We start from the raw sequence: 16,282 nt of genomic DNA on the forward strand, positions 1-16,282 counted from the left end.
GGTCTATCTACTTCTGGTTATACTATCTCTAACTGGGGGCATGGCTTCTTGTAACCCCTTGAGAGTCTTAATTTTTCTTCTCTCCCTCCAAGACCTGGACAGTGGCAGATGGAATGGAGGGAAAGCCTTCCATTTGTTTCTGGCCTGAAACAGAAGCTTTGTTAACAGTGGTATACCTGTAAACGGGACGCTGCTATTAAAGGCTAAAATTCTGGGAGCACCCTGACAACTGTTCTCTCCTGTTCTTGGCAGTGATGCAGACTTATCTGGTTATGAAGTCTGGCTTGGAACCCTCTTTAAGAATCCTGGTCCTAACGACCCTGACAAACAGGCCATTCCCATCAATAAGATTGTTTGTGGTCCCTCTGAATCTCTTCTGGTGATGCTGAAATTGGAAAGGTAAGTGGCCTTTTGGAGAAGGTCTCCATGTCTCCCACAGAATGAAAGTGACTTCCACATTTTACATCCTAAAACACAGACAACAGACTTTTTTAGTTGCAGGTACTAACTGCATATTGTACTTCCAGTATTTGGAATTTGTTACTCCAGTTCAGGGGAAACCATTCTTGTGTCTGAATGGATGGGATAAGATTTTCTAGCTCTGTAAAATAAATGCTGAGTACACTTGCACAAAAACACATATTTGGTGTAATAATGCTCCCCAAAGTTTGGAAACTTTCCAAACTAGCCAATTCCATGGCATGTTTTTGGAGAAAGGAGGCTTGCAAGAAGGATATTTGTAGTACAATAGTAGTAGTAGTAGTACCTTACCTTAGGCGATCCCTCGTAGTTCAAGGATGATGGTCTTCCAGCCGTGGGGTCCTGTGGGTGGGTTTGTAGATGGCTGAGGAGACCTATTCTTGATCTGCATGTTCTCCTGCAGTGAGGACATCGGTTTCCAGGTGGAAGGTGGTCCCTATCAGGGTTGGCTTGACAGGCCTTCCTTTTGGCACGTTTCTCCCTTAAGCCCTCCATTCATGCCTCTTCGAACTCCGCAGCACTGCTGGTCACAGCTGACCTCCAATTATTATTATTATTATTAGTAGTAATACCCACCTCTCTCAAGGGCAGTTTGCACAGCCACCAAGATTCTGAAGCCTGCTCATCAGTAACAGTAAATTGTTGCATGGGCCAATTCCCTGCTGATGCTCATAAGCAGGAATCATCAATGCAGCTATTTCAGGTGATCATCACAAGCAGGCATATTTGTGTTAATTGACAACAAGCAAACTTGCTTGTCATGTATTGTAAGGAATAACTATGACTATAGCTAGGTTCAACCTTTCAGATGCATATTTAAAAGGTCAGTTCCTTCACAAGGTATCAGCTACACAAAATCAGTTAACCGTGACATCATATAAATGTAATTGCTAATCTGCAATGTCTACCATGTGTCTAAAGAACATGTTTTTATATGGCTGTTTGTATGGTTTTTCTCTTTCTCTCTGCAGGCCAGCAATTCTGAATCAGAGGGTGGCACTCATCTGCCTCCCACCTGAGCGCTACATTGTGCCTGCTAACACACAGTGTGAGATTGCAGGCTGGGGTGACACACAAGGTACAGCCTGAGGAAATGATTAGAGAATGATTGCAAGAAAAGATCAAGGCCTTGAGATCAAGAAACCCAAACTCTATCCTGGCCACCAGTTTGCACTTTAACCACCCCCTATCTTTATGTTACTTCATTGCACCTGCCCTGGCCCACCCTCTCATAGTTGCTTAGGCCCTCCCTGGAATCTTGTCCATCGACAGTTGAATTTCACCTGATGGACCAACATTTGAATCTCGTTTTAATTCTACATGAGTATAGAATCATAGAATCATAGAGTTGGAAAAGACCTCATGGGCCATCAAGTCCAACCCTCTGCCAACAAGCAGGAAAGTCACATTCAGAGCACTCCGACAGATGGCCATCCAGCCTCTGCTTAAAAGCCGCCAAAGATGGAGCCTCCACCACACTCTGGGGCAGAGAGTTCCACTGCTGAACAGCTCTCACAGTGAGAAAGTTCTTCCCAATGTTCAGGTGGAATCACCTTTCCTGTAGTTTGAAGCCATTGTTCCGCATCGTAGTCTCCAGGGCAGCAGAAAACCAGTTTGCCCCCTCTTCCCTATGACTTCCTCTCACATATTTATACATGGCCATCATGCCTCCTCTTCTGTAAGGAAGCTTCAAAATTACTCTTTAGATAAAGCTATATGTTTCTTTTTGACATATTTTTAAATGCAAACTTAATTTGGTATTTTAAAAATGTTGTGTTAATAGTAATTATGTTGATGTTTTATTATGGTTGTGTTGTATGTTTTGTGTTGGTAACTGAATGATTTACATATGTTGGAAACTGCTCTGAGTCCCTTTGGGAAGATAGCGCTGCATACAAATAAAGTTGATTATTTATTCTTCTTCTTCTTCATTCACTCAGTTGTTTCCAACTCTTCGTGACCTCATGGACCAGTCCACGCCAGAGCTCCCTGTTGGCCATCGCCGCCCCCAGTAAATTATCATAATATAAATATTTTTTTAAATGTGAGAAAAGAGAAAAAAACTTTCATTTGGTGCCTACATAACTTCAGAAAAGGAAAAGTTCTTCAGTATCCTGGTCTCTAGTCCCTTAAAAACTGAAGCCAATACCTTGAACTGGGACCAGAAATAGGCACTGATCTTTACCCAATACATTCTTTGTCGGTAAATATGCAGTGCTGCCTTGGAGCAAATGAAGCTTTCAGATCATTTGCAAGGTGAGATATACATACAAAGCGTGCAATAATTTGAAAAGAGTTGTGATCTGGCACCCACTTTATCAGTCCCAAAGATTCCTCTGCAGTTGGTATAGTATAGTGATTGCCAAAGAAATGGAAATTTTATTTGTTCAGCTCACATCTCCCAGGATTCTCCATCTAGCTACTATGCTGGCTGAAGTATTCTGGGAATTGTAGTTCAAATTTTTACACTACCAAGCTTGTTTTAAATTGTTTTTATTTCTCTACTGTAGTACCTAATATTGGAGCTTGAACCTTTGTTCCTCACGAACTAAGCCTGCCTCGGACTGTTTGCTTATTTTGATATGGCTGAGTTTTAGTGGACCTTTGGCAAGCTATTCATGTGCTTTAGTGGTATGGATTCTTTCCGGATCTGACTATATATCCTCCCACCCTCAACAGGTACCGGTAACCCAAATGTCCTCAATGTCGCAAAGCTGCCAATCATGAGCAACTACGAATGCAAGATACTTCTTCGAGATCGCCTGAAGGAGAGCGAGTTGTGTACAGCAGCCCTGCGTATAAGCGTGGGGGCCTGTGAGGTAAGCAAGGGGCGCTGGTGATAATTTGTGAAGTGAGCTTCAGGATGCTCTTGAGTGCAATGATGCAACTGAAGCTATTTTGAAGTGAAAAGCAGGGAAGGTTTTGCTGAGCAACTGGGGGAAGGAAGAACAAGGTTGGGAGACAAAAAACAAAACAAAAACCACTTGCAGAGAGAGAAGGGAGCTTGGAAAATCCTTGGCTGATGAACATTAGAAAACAGTTTTCTGAGATAAGAAGCTAAAAGTTCTTGTTACTGGGATGGGGTTCAAGTGTCGTAATTTGCGCAAGCTACTAGAATAAGGAAAAAAAAACCCACATTGTTACTCTGATCTTCAGACTTGATTTGCCTGAATAAAGTGTTTTGTTCCCTTGTGCTGTAGGGTGACTTTGGGGGCCCTTTAGCCTGCCTGACCCATGACTGCTGGGTATTGGAAGGAGTGATCACCCCATCTCGGGTATGTGCCAGCAAAGACCGGCCTTCCACCTTCATACGTGTCTCTCTTTATGTTGACTGGATCAACAAGGTGATGAAGCTGAGCTGAGCTGGCTGAAGCCTGTTCATCCTGAAGTCCTGCATTTTCCTGCTTTTCTTAGCCTCACCCAAGAATGGCCTTGTTCTACTGTGTGTCAAAGGACCACCTGACCTTAGGATCCTCCAGGAAGGATCCATGTTACCAAAGGAGAAGATATTTTTGAAGTGAGGACATGAACTCTAAGGGTATTTGTGCATATTGAAACAGGAAAAAGAACATGGGAAGCAAACATAACAATTATTCATTTCTCTCTTACTCCTACAGGGATAGCTTTTGTTATGACAACAGAGACACAAGCATAAAACAGAACAAAGCATTATAATATTCATTTTATTTTCAAGTATTAGATTTGAAATTATTTCAGGGTTACACTTCTTCCTTAATTTACTAATATAAAGTGGTTTGAACATGAAGAATTAAGTGGTAAGAGACATTTTGCCTTTCAGCATCAAGTCCATTCAAGCAGAAGAATTTTGTCTTTTGATTCCCCCCCCCCCCCAGATTTTGGAATACTTGCATATACATCATGAGATACCTTGGAGACAGAACCTAAGTCTAAACACCAAATTACTTGATCTTTCACATATACCTTATTTGCATAGCCTGAAGGTAAATTGATACACAATATTTAAAATAATTTTGCATACACTGAAACATCAGAAAGTAAAGATTTCACTTTCTTAGGCACCCATGTGGATCATTTTAGATTTTGGCTAAAATAAAATATGATTGCCATCTGAATAGATGTATGCTCAATGGATGCTGTAATGAATAGGTTACAATGCCCAAGGAAGATGATTATTTTATATGGATGCCTGTGTGTTTCTACCATAGATTAAATATGGATTAGGATACACACAATGTTAGATAACAAAGCAATATAAAGCCTCTAAGTGTATATTTGCTAGGATGAATATTAAAAAAATCTACAGATGAAGTGTTCCTTATCAAATGCAAATCTTTACAGAATATGTTAAAACACTGTTAATTATGTTAATTTTAATGTTTGTATGTGTATATGAAACAAAGAAGAGAAAATTCCCAGTGGCTATGCACTTTGTATGTGCACGTGTCTGTCTGTGTGCACACATGTTTTCTTTCAAGTTATCTGTCAACTTTTTTCATAGAGTTTTCTTAGCTAATGCTGGTGCGTTGCCAAACTACAACTCCTACGATTCAATAGCACTGAAACATGTGAAAGTGAAATCAAACTACATCACTTCTACAGTTTGAATCATTCTTACATTGGTATAACTATTTATGTAAGCATAAGTTCTTTTTTAAGTGTCAAAGAACTATACAATATTTCCATGGCCAAACACTGCTTCACCTGATTTAGTAAATTGTACCCTTGCACTAAACAGAAGAAATGAATGTTTTGACAGTATTAAAAGTTTATTCTACATGTGGTGGTGGTGGTGTGTATTATTTTCTTCATTAGGGGCTCATTCTAATTTTGGAAGAGCTGCAAAGGCCATACTCCTGCTTTGGGGTGGTCAAAAGCAAGCTTTTAATGACGTATTGGTTGTTGTTGTTGGTTTGTGTATTCAAGTCATTTCTGACTTAATGCAATTCAGAGTTTTTTTTAAATCTATGACTCACCCAAGGTCACCCAGTGAGTTTCCATGGTTGAGCAAAGCACTGAACCCTGGTCTTCAAGTCATAGTTCAATGCTCAAACCACAATACACTGCTGGCTCTGAATGACTGGTTAGGCTAGGCCAGAGCAAAGCAAGTAGGGCTGATGCCTGTGGAAAAGTGGCCAGAGCCCAGTGCTGCAACTTCCAGGTCTGCAAAGCACAATTCAAGCTCACACAATGGTTTACAGATCTTTAGAACACTGATAAGTTAACAACTATGGACTTGTTAAAATGCTTTCAAGCATCAGACATGTCGGCTGAAGAATGTTGCAGGCTGGATAGAGAGCCCTTGAAGGATTAAGCTATTAGAACCCCATGATTCAAAATTTGAAATGGCAACAGCTTATATGCACCTAGAATGGTGGAAGGTCCTTTGACCTAACAGAAAAAAACCCTGATGTTTTTTGAAGTGTTAAACATTTGTTCTGCACCTGTTGGTGTGAGCCTGCGTCGCCTCGCTGTTGGACCGCCTCTGCATATTACCCCCTCTTTTTAGCTGGAGAGAAAATTCTGAGCCTGATAAAAGGGTTGTGTATGTTAACACTTCTTGATTGCAACACATCCCTGATGGATGGAAAGTTATGACACAGGTCTCTTGTTACCGTACCCCGTATCAGTATCATGCATTATGGAAATGGGTTACATTGCAGCCACATCCATTTGCATTATTCGATGAATAGTTCATTTATATAATTCCCAAGGGATTTAAAAAGGACCCCACAGGTCTTCTATACTTTGCATCTCTGCTCAACAATTTGGTTAACTGATTGGAGGCTATCTTTATCGCATGTTTTGCCAAAACAAACCAAATCTCTGATCATCAGTCATGCAAGTTGAAACCCAGTATATCCAGACAGCCAACAGCTGTAAAGCAGCATGAGAATACTGCTGGCTTGGGTGGAGAAAGTGTGTCTCAGCAATAAACCTGGAGACCTACTAGTCCCTCTCCTTTGGAAAAAGAAAGATGGAATAAAAAGAACTGGTCACACACAAGAAGTCTTAAATGAGCTGCTAAATTTTCTTTTCTCTCCCTCCTTCCCTTTGATTCATCCCCAGTTGTGAGTTATAATTTTCCTTTTTCAGTCTATAGGAGATTTTAATTGGAAGTGTTACAAATATCATGGTCCTAATGTGGGATCCTGATATGACCAGATTAACCAAATTAAATTCAAATTCTAAACATTGTACCCAGTACTTGTTGGGACCATTAGTTGGACTGTAATCTAAGCTTCCTTTCTTTTCAAAAGTGTCTAACTCTAACTCATCAGAAAACAGAGACAGATGACAGAAAAAGTGAACCTTCTCGTTTTAAGGGAAAGAGCTTGCTTTTGTTATCAAAACATGAACCAGTAAATTAAATGAATATTTAAATTGCTCCAGCATATCCTTTCCCTACTGACTTGTGAAATCTGTCAGGAGAGGGAGATAATGCCAGCATTAAGATAACTGAACTAGCAAAGAAGACAGTTCAGCCAGCAGAACAGGCTTCTACCTTTTCCTATCTGCTTACAACCAGAATGTTTTTGAATTAGTCTTGCACTGTTCCATTCCTTATTTGAATGTACCAGTATTCTATAGTAAGGGGGGGGGCAGAGCTCTGAGATATCTAGAAGAGTAGTACTGAAAGTATTTATTTTTAAAAGTGCAAATAAAATATGGGAAGTTGGTTGATGGGAAAATAGTCTGCCACAGTTTATTGTTTCTTCCTTTGAATAATGTTTATAGGTACATAAACACGGGGACTTAAGCAGCTCTTCAGATGTGTGGCTGGAATCACCGCAGAAAGACTGGAGGAGCGCCCTATGAGGAGTGGCTTAAAGAACTGGGCATGAGAGGAGACATGATAGCCAAGTATAAAAATGGGAGGGGAAGTCATAGGGAGGAGGGAGCAAACTTGTTTTCTGCTGCCCTGGAGAACAGGACGTGGAACAATGGCTTCAAACTACAGGAAAGGCGATTGCACTTGAACATTAAGAACTTCCTCACTGTTAAAGCTGTTCAGCAGTGGAATTCTCTGCCCCAAGTGTGCTGGAGGCTCCTTCTTTGGAGGCTTTTAAGTAGAGGCTGGATGGCCATCTGCCAGGGGTGCTTTGAATGCGATTTTCTTGCTTTTTGGCAGGGGTTTGGACTGGATGGCCCGTGAGGTCTCTTCCAACTCTATGATTCTATGATTTTATTTGGATACATTCCCACAGCCAGGTAAAAATGTATGGCATTATCATTGAGATTCACAGTTCTAGGGTCTCAGCACTATTGTAATTGTTTCTGTGATCCTGCCTGTTGTCTATGGAACAGGGATCATCCTTGTGGGACAGTTTCAAGGACTTTTCAGTAAGGGAGGAGAGTATATGCATCAGTGCAGCATATGTCTGTATGTGAACATTTATGCTACTCTGAGGAGATGTTTGATTGTAGCCAGTGTGAGAACAATATTTTCCAGGAATCTAATGACTATTTTCAATCTATTGAAATTTTAGATGCGATTGCAGGAATTCAAATCCAGATAGAAATAGGTGCCATCATGATACACTAACGACACACTTTTGCATCTTCAATCAGCAGTACACAGATCAATCATCCTACAATAACAAAACTCTACGATAACTTGATAAAAACATTAATCAAGGCTACCAGTTTATGGATATTTACAAAGTGGACACAGCAGGACTAAATTCCAGTAATATTTATGCAGAGATATTGGCCTCTGCCTTAGCTCAATGATCCCACAAGTTCCAGCCAACTCTTTAATCTGTTCTTATCTTATATCAAATGAACATGTTGCAAAAAAAGTTGGTAACAATTTTTTTGTATTTTCATAAATCAGTTTTGTTGTGAGCCCTCTTTCATTACAATGTTGTAAGTCAATTAAAATTGAACAGATCTTTATTTATCATGTCAGAAGTGAACCGAGGGTACAAGTTGTAATGTATTTGAAAACAGAAAGTTAAAAACCCCCACACAACAGCAACAAACAACAACAACAACTTGGCATTCTACTAAATGTCCTTTGACCAGTAGCTGGCCACTTGGAGTGCCTCTGGTGCTGCATTGAGAAGATCCTCCATAGTGCCTGTGGCAGGACTCAGCTGCATTGTAGTAAGTGGTCTGTGGTTTGCTCTTTTTCACACTCGCATGTCGTGGACTCCACTTGGTAGCCCCATTTCTTAAGGTTGGCTCTGCATCTCGTGCTGCCAGAGCGCAGTCTGTTCATGAGAGAAGCCTCCCCGCAGGATCATGACACATCCGGGCATCCCCTGGGCAACATCTTTGTAGACGGCTGATTCTCTCACAACCAGAAGCAACTTGCAACAGATCTTTATGATTTCATGCAAACATATTTCAGTTAATATTTGCTTCATATTCAGTGAAACTTAAAATATTTTTATTATTTGTGGAATTTTAATGACTTTGGATGTTTGAAAAGATTTGTCTTTGAGATTATGATTCAAATCTTATTAGTAGGCCCAATATTAGCTTTGGAGGGCACAGGGAAGGATTAACACCCTTGTGGTGTTTGTTTTGCTATCTGTGCCCGTTCAAAAGATTTCACCTCATTGATAATTGGATTTTGAAAAAAAGGCTTGTTGTGGAAACAAGGATTGGCATAAAGCTTCAGTGGAGACACCTTTTCCCCATAACTCTTTCAGGGGCGAATTTCTCTTCTGAGGAGTCTACTTCTCTCACTTCCTGTTGTCTCACTCCTGTTTTTAACTTTGAATTGTTTATAAGTTGAATATTTGTAACTTGGGGATTGCTGGTACTAAACTGTGGATTCAGTAATGATTTCTGGGATTTGCAATTGGACGGCTCTGAAGTGTAAAGTGGACTGAAAAAATATTCTTAAACCATTTTTTCATTTTCTCTTCTCTTTTTCTTTGAGACTTTATTTCGCTTGCATGGTATGCATCTCTGTATCTCTACAGTTCTTCAGATTGTCCACACTGCTCAATGACTCACTAATGTATCACTTGCTGGTATTTCTGATGTCCACCAGGTGATCATGAATTCAGCATTGCCAACAAACCCCTGGCAGGGTGCTGCTTGTTGGCACCAATGTAATGGTGGTGATGGCAGCCGTGGACCAACTGACCAACTGGATGGCCACAGAGCTCTAGGGACCTAATGGGCTGCATGGCACAGATCTAGAGTACTTTAACCTGACTTTTTTGGGGTAACTGTAGATGCCTTACATGCAACAACAATAATACTTATATTTCTTCTATTGTAAGATGCAATCATTGTAATAGCCTCATAAGACAGGGTGATTTCTGGCATAGGGCCTGCCCCCAACTGGGGTGAAAGCATTGCCTGATGTTTCCACCCCAGCATGGGAGACTTCCAATGGAGCCAGAATGGGTTTTCTCACAATGACTGAGAGGGAGCTGTGCACGGAGTGATAGATTTGCCCCGCTCCTCCCTCTTTCCTTGTGGCAGTCTGGAGAAGTAGGACATTTTGTCAGGGCTTTCTGCTGAGATCCTATGATGCACACTAATTCCAGCAACAGAAACAAAGTGATTCTAAGACACAACCCATTTTTAGAGATGTTTATATTGGCGGCGGGGGGGGGGGGGATGTGTTTTTGAATCGAAGTAATGTTTATTTGTTACTTTCCTCTCCCCAAGGTGAGGGAGGCATATAATTAAAATGCATATTAAAATTATTTAATAAATATAAAGAAATGTCTGGAAGAAAGGTGGGATAAAATTAATTAATTAAATGAGTAAAACAAACATGTAGAATATGGCATGACAATACCCCCACATTATTTTTAGAATCTGCCCCCCCCCCCCAATCTCCAAATCAGGTTCTTATCCTTCTATCCTTGTAAAACCCCAGAGAAACAAAATTGCATTTTAATTTGGGCAAAATGTACTATACTATGAAAAACCAATATAAAGCCATGTTAGTGAGAAACAAGAGGGAGAAAATGAATAGAAGATGGGATGCCGGTTGATGCTTCCTTAAACAACAACTCCAAACAATTCTGGGCCTGGTCACAGGAATGCTGGGAACTGGGAAAGTCTCTCCCAAATGCCACATACCAGCAGAGGTGTGGGAGACATACTCCACTATACTATATGGATCAAATGAAGAAACAGCTAGATGGAAGGGGGAAGAAAGTGCAAACATCTCCATCAGTACCATAGACACACCACAATGGCCCCCAGTAACCGGCAGGGAGATAAAAAGTCAGATCTCATCACTCAAAAATGGTAAAGCCCCAGGGCCAGATCAAATAGCCCCTGAATTTAAAAAAAATAACATTCCATGGTGGACAACCTTCCTGGTCCCCCTCTTCACACATTTTAACCGCACAGCCCCAATTCCAATTTGGATCACAGGCTTCTCATCTAAAGTAGAACAAGTTCATTCAGGGTTTCTCAGAAAACTCTTTGTTGTCCCCAATTGTGTTCCATCTGCTGTTTTAAGACTGGAATCAGGAACTGTCTCATTGGAATCAATAGCTTGGAGAAGGGCCCTAGGATATTGGATTGAGAGGGCATATAAAGGGCCTGAAGCAGAATATACATATTTGATTAAAAAAGACCTCTTCACAAATAATCTGTAAGTGCTAAGAGTGTTACAAAGAGTACTTAAGAGACTTATTACAAATTGGTAATGAGTTCCTGTTTTGATTATAAAGATAGTCATTTAACTGATAGCGAATGGAAACACTTGTTATTGTTAGTTATAAGTCAAATGTGATGTCATAAATTATCCAAATGTTGTATTCCATCTTTCTACTTTCACTTGACTTCAGCCAATGGTTTGTTGACTGAAATAAAGGCTACTGACTGACTGACTGACTGACTGATTAGGGCAAATAAATCCATGCTATTCTTCTGAGTAAGTTCAGACACATGTCTAAAGTCTAACAATAATGGAATATTATAAAATTAGAGTAAATAATATATATTTTAAAATATGTTACATATATACATCCAAGAACTGCCTAAATATAGGACAGGGTCTATTGTGTAGAATCTAAATTTGCAAATTGGGTGTTGTCTCTCTAGATCAGGGGTCCTCAAACTTTTTAATCCGAGGGCCGGCACAATCCTTCAGACTGTTGAGGGGCCGGATTATCATTTGAAAAAAAAAAATACAAACAAATTCCAATGCACACTGCACATGTCTTATTTGTAGTGCAAAAACAACAACAAGAAGAACAATGAAAGAACAATACAATATTTAGAAATAAAAACAATTTTAACCCAACATACGTTTATCAGGATTTCAATGGGAAGTGTGCTTCTGCTTCTGGCCAATGAGATAGTCAAGTTAATTAGGGTTGTTGTTGTTGTTGTTGTTGTTGTTGTTGTTGTGTGCCTTCAAGTCATTTCAGACTTTGGGCGAGCCTAAGTCTAAAATGTATTTATTATTATTATTTATTTATTTACTGCATTTATTTACTACATTTGTATCACACCCTTCTCACCCCAAAGGGGACTCAGAGTGGCTTACAAATTATATGTACATACAATATATTATATTATTAGCATAGCACAATATTAGCATTATATATTACTATATTGAACTATACCACTATACTGTAATATTATTAGTAATATTATATGTAATATAGAATATATAATTAATATTATTATATGGTATTATTAGTGTTATATTGTATTACATTATAATATTATTATCAATATTATATGTACATACAATATATTATATTATAAAACTGAGGGCGGGGGCCAGGTAAATGACCTCGGAGGGCCGCATCCGGCCCCCGGGCCTTAGTTTGGGGACCCCTGCTCTAGATGTACTGAGCTTTGGCATCCATAAGGACCAGCCTACATGATTGATATCCAGGGATTCTGGGATTTAGTGTGCAAAACATTTGGAGGGCCAAGGAATGAGGGTGACTACTGTAAAATCAACTGTTGTTGTTGTTGTTGTTGTTGTTGCTATTTTCCTTTATAGACAATGACATGGAAAGTGTTCTTCACAAATGAATTCACAGACTTCCTAATTTCCTCAACCCCCACTATATTTCTGGGGGAGGGGGGAATTGATGATAACGTAATTCATTCTATATCAAGAGTGCCTTGATTGTGTTTTCAAGCATGGAAGGAGATTGGACTGGGTGGCCCTTATGGTCTCTTTCAACTTTTCTTTTCTGCTCCAGGAGATCTCCTTTCCAAGGCCTATTTAGCTTATTTATAGCTTAAAATATAAGTAATCATTATTTCATCTGAAAATAAACCTATATAAAGGGTTTCTAAAAACTAGATGTTTTGGCCTTAAACTTCCAGAAATCCTGACAGCTAATAAATTGGCTGGGATTTCTGAGAGTTGTAGGCCAAAACACCTAGGGACCCACAGGTTGAGAAACACTGCTTTAGGCCAAATCAGAAATTACATTCATCTAAATGTTATGCATGCAATTAAGTATATGAGAAAATGATCCTGAAGTACTGTGCTTCTGCATGACCAAGAAAATAGGTCTAGTGTGCTTGCAAGGGCTATGGAAAGCTGTCACTTGCCCATTTCTTCCAAAGATTTCTTTCTTTCAACACAGTATCACCTTCTCATTTTAAATGGAGAGGAAATTCTGAACTTGATATATGTCTACATTGGCACAAAACACCTGGGGGCCCACAGGTTGAGAACCACTGCTGTATCAGTATCATGCATTATGGAAATGGGCGACATGGCAGCCCCATGCATTTGCATAGTTTGATTAATAGTTTATGATTATAATTCCCAAAACATTTTAAAAGGACCCCACAGATCTGCTACTTGCATTTCGCATCTCAGCTCAACTATTTTACAGTAGAAAACATTCTGCAACATTCATTCGGGAAATATGCTTTCACCTCAGTTCATTTTCTTCATTCTTGCTGTTATTGACTTGATGCTTGGTGGACTCATCTCCAATTGCTTTATAATTACTGTGATTCTCAGAGAATGGACCACAAGCAGAAGCCTTGCCTCCACTGAACAATTCTTTCTGAGTCTTTCTTTGACCAATTTAGGGGCGACTGTGGTACTGATTCCAAGTTACATCAATGCCTACATCTTCCCCATATTCACAAGAAATTTCATCATGCTAATCGTGTACCCTTTGGATGATTTTCTTGTCCTCTCCAGACATTGGTTCACTGCTTGGCTCATTGTCTTCTATTGTATCAAGATTGTAAACAGCACCCATTCCCTTTTTCTTTGGTGCAAACTGAAGATATCCTGGTTAGTACCATGGCTTATTGCAGGATCTCTGGTTGTTTCCTTGTTTTTTGCCCTTTTTAAATTATATATTATTCTTATGAAAATCCAAAGCAATACAACAATGATTGATATAGAAACGAATGAAGAAATGTCAGGGTATCATACTATTGGTGTTCATGAAATCTTGGTTTTAATTGTTGGCTCTGGTTCATCCCTTCTCATAGTTTTGGTTTGCTCCATCCTAATTTTGGCCTCACTCTGTAAGCATGTCTACCGGTTGAAGTGTAAAGAACACCATTCCAGAAGCATCCAAACTAAAGCTCATGTCAAGGCATCTGGGACTATACTCTTCAGCCTGTTTCTTTATATTTCATTTTATGTGGTGCAGACCTTGGTTATGACTGCAAATGTAGGGAAAATCGAAGGGACCTTTCTCACAATAGTGGTGATTGCATATCCTTCTGCTCAGGCTTGTATCCTGCTGCTGGTGAACCGTAAATTTAACCAGGCAGCCACTCAGATCCTTCCAAGATGCGACACCTAACTTCGAGGACTACATTAGATGCTTCACCCACATATTTATCCTTGGTATATTAGATTTTTAAAATATAGAGCTCACTTGGGTAAGGGTGAATCAAAAAGAGACTGTCATGAAAATGTTGTGATAAAAACCCTTGTTCTCCAGCATAGGCAGAATGGGAGCATATCTCCTGTTTGAAATAAAATAACAGTTTTAATTGTTACAAACTGAATGAAACACCACTACATTTTGGAATACAAGAGGGTATGAAATTGCCTGCTGTTGTAACATTATTGGTTTGGGAGGAGCAATGTTCTGCCAATAAATCTTCTGTTACTGCTCCCTGGGAGTCCGTGTCTTTGTGAATATGGGAAAAGGGACTAACTGTGACAAGGGGACATGAAAAACTGTTGCTTTTAAAGTTTGCATCTGCAGTTATTGTTCCATCATGCATTCAAATCATTTCTGCACTATAGCAACCCTAGGGTGACCCTATCACAAGATTTTCTTCGTAAAAATGGTTGAGAAAAAGTTTCCCACTGCCTTCCTCGGAGGCTGAGAAAATATGATTTGCAATAATTTCCAAACACAAAGGGCTAGACCCAGATTTGTGTGCCTCAGCCTCAGATGAAAGTGTCCCTATCAAAGAACTTTATTGGCAAGATTTGTTCAGAAGAGGTTTGCTATGGCCTTCCTCTGAGGCTGAAAGAATGTGATTTGAAATTGTTTCCAAACATAGGGCCCATCTACATGGACCATATGAGTTTACTCAATGGTGAATTAACTTTCTGGCGTTTATGCTAACCAAATTAAGAAAGATGCTTTGAAAACGCCACTTTTCATTGTCTTTATAGTTTGCTGAGATTGTTTTCAAGTATTGGTTTGGGGAAAGGGACACTTATGACTTCATCACATGCAGGGAGAGAAGCATCTTCTTCCCGCTTCTCTCCACTGCCGGCACGGAGTCCCTTGGAGCCCATCACATGATTATGTCAGCAGCATTGTGGCAGCAGAGCCCAGAGAAGTCGGATGTACACCTGACTCCTCATTGAACAAAGGCAGTAAGGCAGGAATGAAGGGGTAGGAGGAAATGGCCATATAAGGAGGTACGAGCAGGCCAGGAACACAGCCGATGGGATATCACATGATTTCCCCGAAATCATGTGTTTTGAGAGAAACGAAAGTAATGAAATGTAATACTGCACCACAAATATGCACCAATGGTTTGATATGTGGGCGGTCGTAAACTGAACCCACTGAATTGTATAAATAGACACTTGACCCTGTCTGCGGGGTTCTCCCTTTTCAGCATCTAGTTGTGCGTGGGATGAACCTCTGCAGCTGCAGGAACTTTAGTAAACTGCTTTCTTTGGAAAAAACTCCAGTTGTCTGTCTCCTACTTCCACTGCGTCCGCACAGACACACGAGAAGCCGGGAAGAGGGGAAATCTGGCTTCCGCTACATTTTCTGGTGACCCCGACGTGATTCCACAATAAGACGGGCCAGGAGATCGGAGACGGATCCCGTTGGCGGGACGGTCCCAACTCGGCGGTGGGGGCCAGAGGCAACTACCGTGAGACGAGAAGGGGCCCCTGAATATTGTAAGACCGGCTGCGGTACTTGCCTCTGATGCCAACGCCGGCTGACGGTGGGAGCCGCAACGACAGCGAGGTTCCAAAGAAACCAGCCAGGAGGAAAAGGATCCAGGGAAAAGTCCAGGGGCGAAGGTTGGTCCGACGTCTACAGAAATCTGGCAAGTATAGTGGTTAAATGAGACACTAAGGGAACACAGTTACCAGCGCCGGGAGGGACACAAAGGTTCCCAGGGAGGTATAAAGGGGTTCTGTCTTGTGATTCCTGACACACACCGTTGAGTGTCCAGGTGCCCAGTCCAAGGCAGTCCCCTCTATTAGGCAGGATGGGAGGCAGTGGGTTCAAATCCACCACCCCATTACAGTGTATGTTAGACAATTTCGGCTCAGTTGCAAGTAGAGCCGTAGAAGGAATTCCCCAGAGAACAAGACTTGTGAGGGTGCGCCAAGACCAAGTCGTGCAGGGCTCATGAGGAGTCGCAACTCCCGGGCCTTCCAGTAATAATGCCTTATGGATCT

At 40.6% G+C, this 16,282-nt stretch overlaps 1 protein-coding gene across 2 annotated transcripts in view; it reads left to right on the forward strand.

The window, feature by feature from the left end:
* mst1 (macrophage stimulating 1) overlaps positions 1-5,238 on the forward strand; it is a 37,993-nt gene extending 32,755 nt beyond the window's left edge. For both annotated transcript variants that reach the window (XM_008105036.3, XM_062970095.1), the window contains exons 15-18: positions 253-399; positions 1,452-1,558; positions 3,160-3,299; positions 3,681-5,238. In XM_008105036.3, the coding sequence (XP_008103243.1) occupies positions 253-399; positions 1,452-1,558; positions 3,160-3,299; positions 3,681-3,842 (556 nt within the window). In that variant the 3' untranslated portion in view covers positions 3,843-5,238. The remainder of the gene's footprint in view (positions 1-252; positions 400-1,451; positions 1,559-3,159; positions 3,300-3,680) is intronic.
* Positions 5,239-16,282: the final 11,044 nt, after the last annotated feature.

Source organism: Anolis carolinensis, chromosome 2, assembly GCF_035594765.1.
Source record: "Anolis carolinensis isolate JA03-04 chromosome 2, rAnoCar3.1.pri, whole genome shotgun sequence".
In the NCBI taxonomy this organism is placed as follows: domain Eukaryota; kingdom Metazoa; phylum Chordata; class Lepidosauria; order Squamata; family Dactyloidae; genus Anolis; species Anolis carolinensis.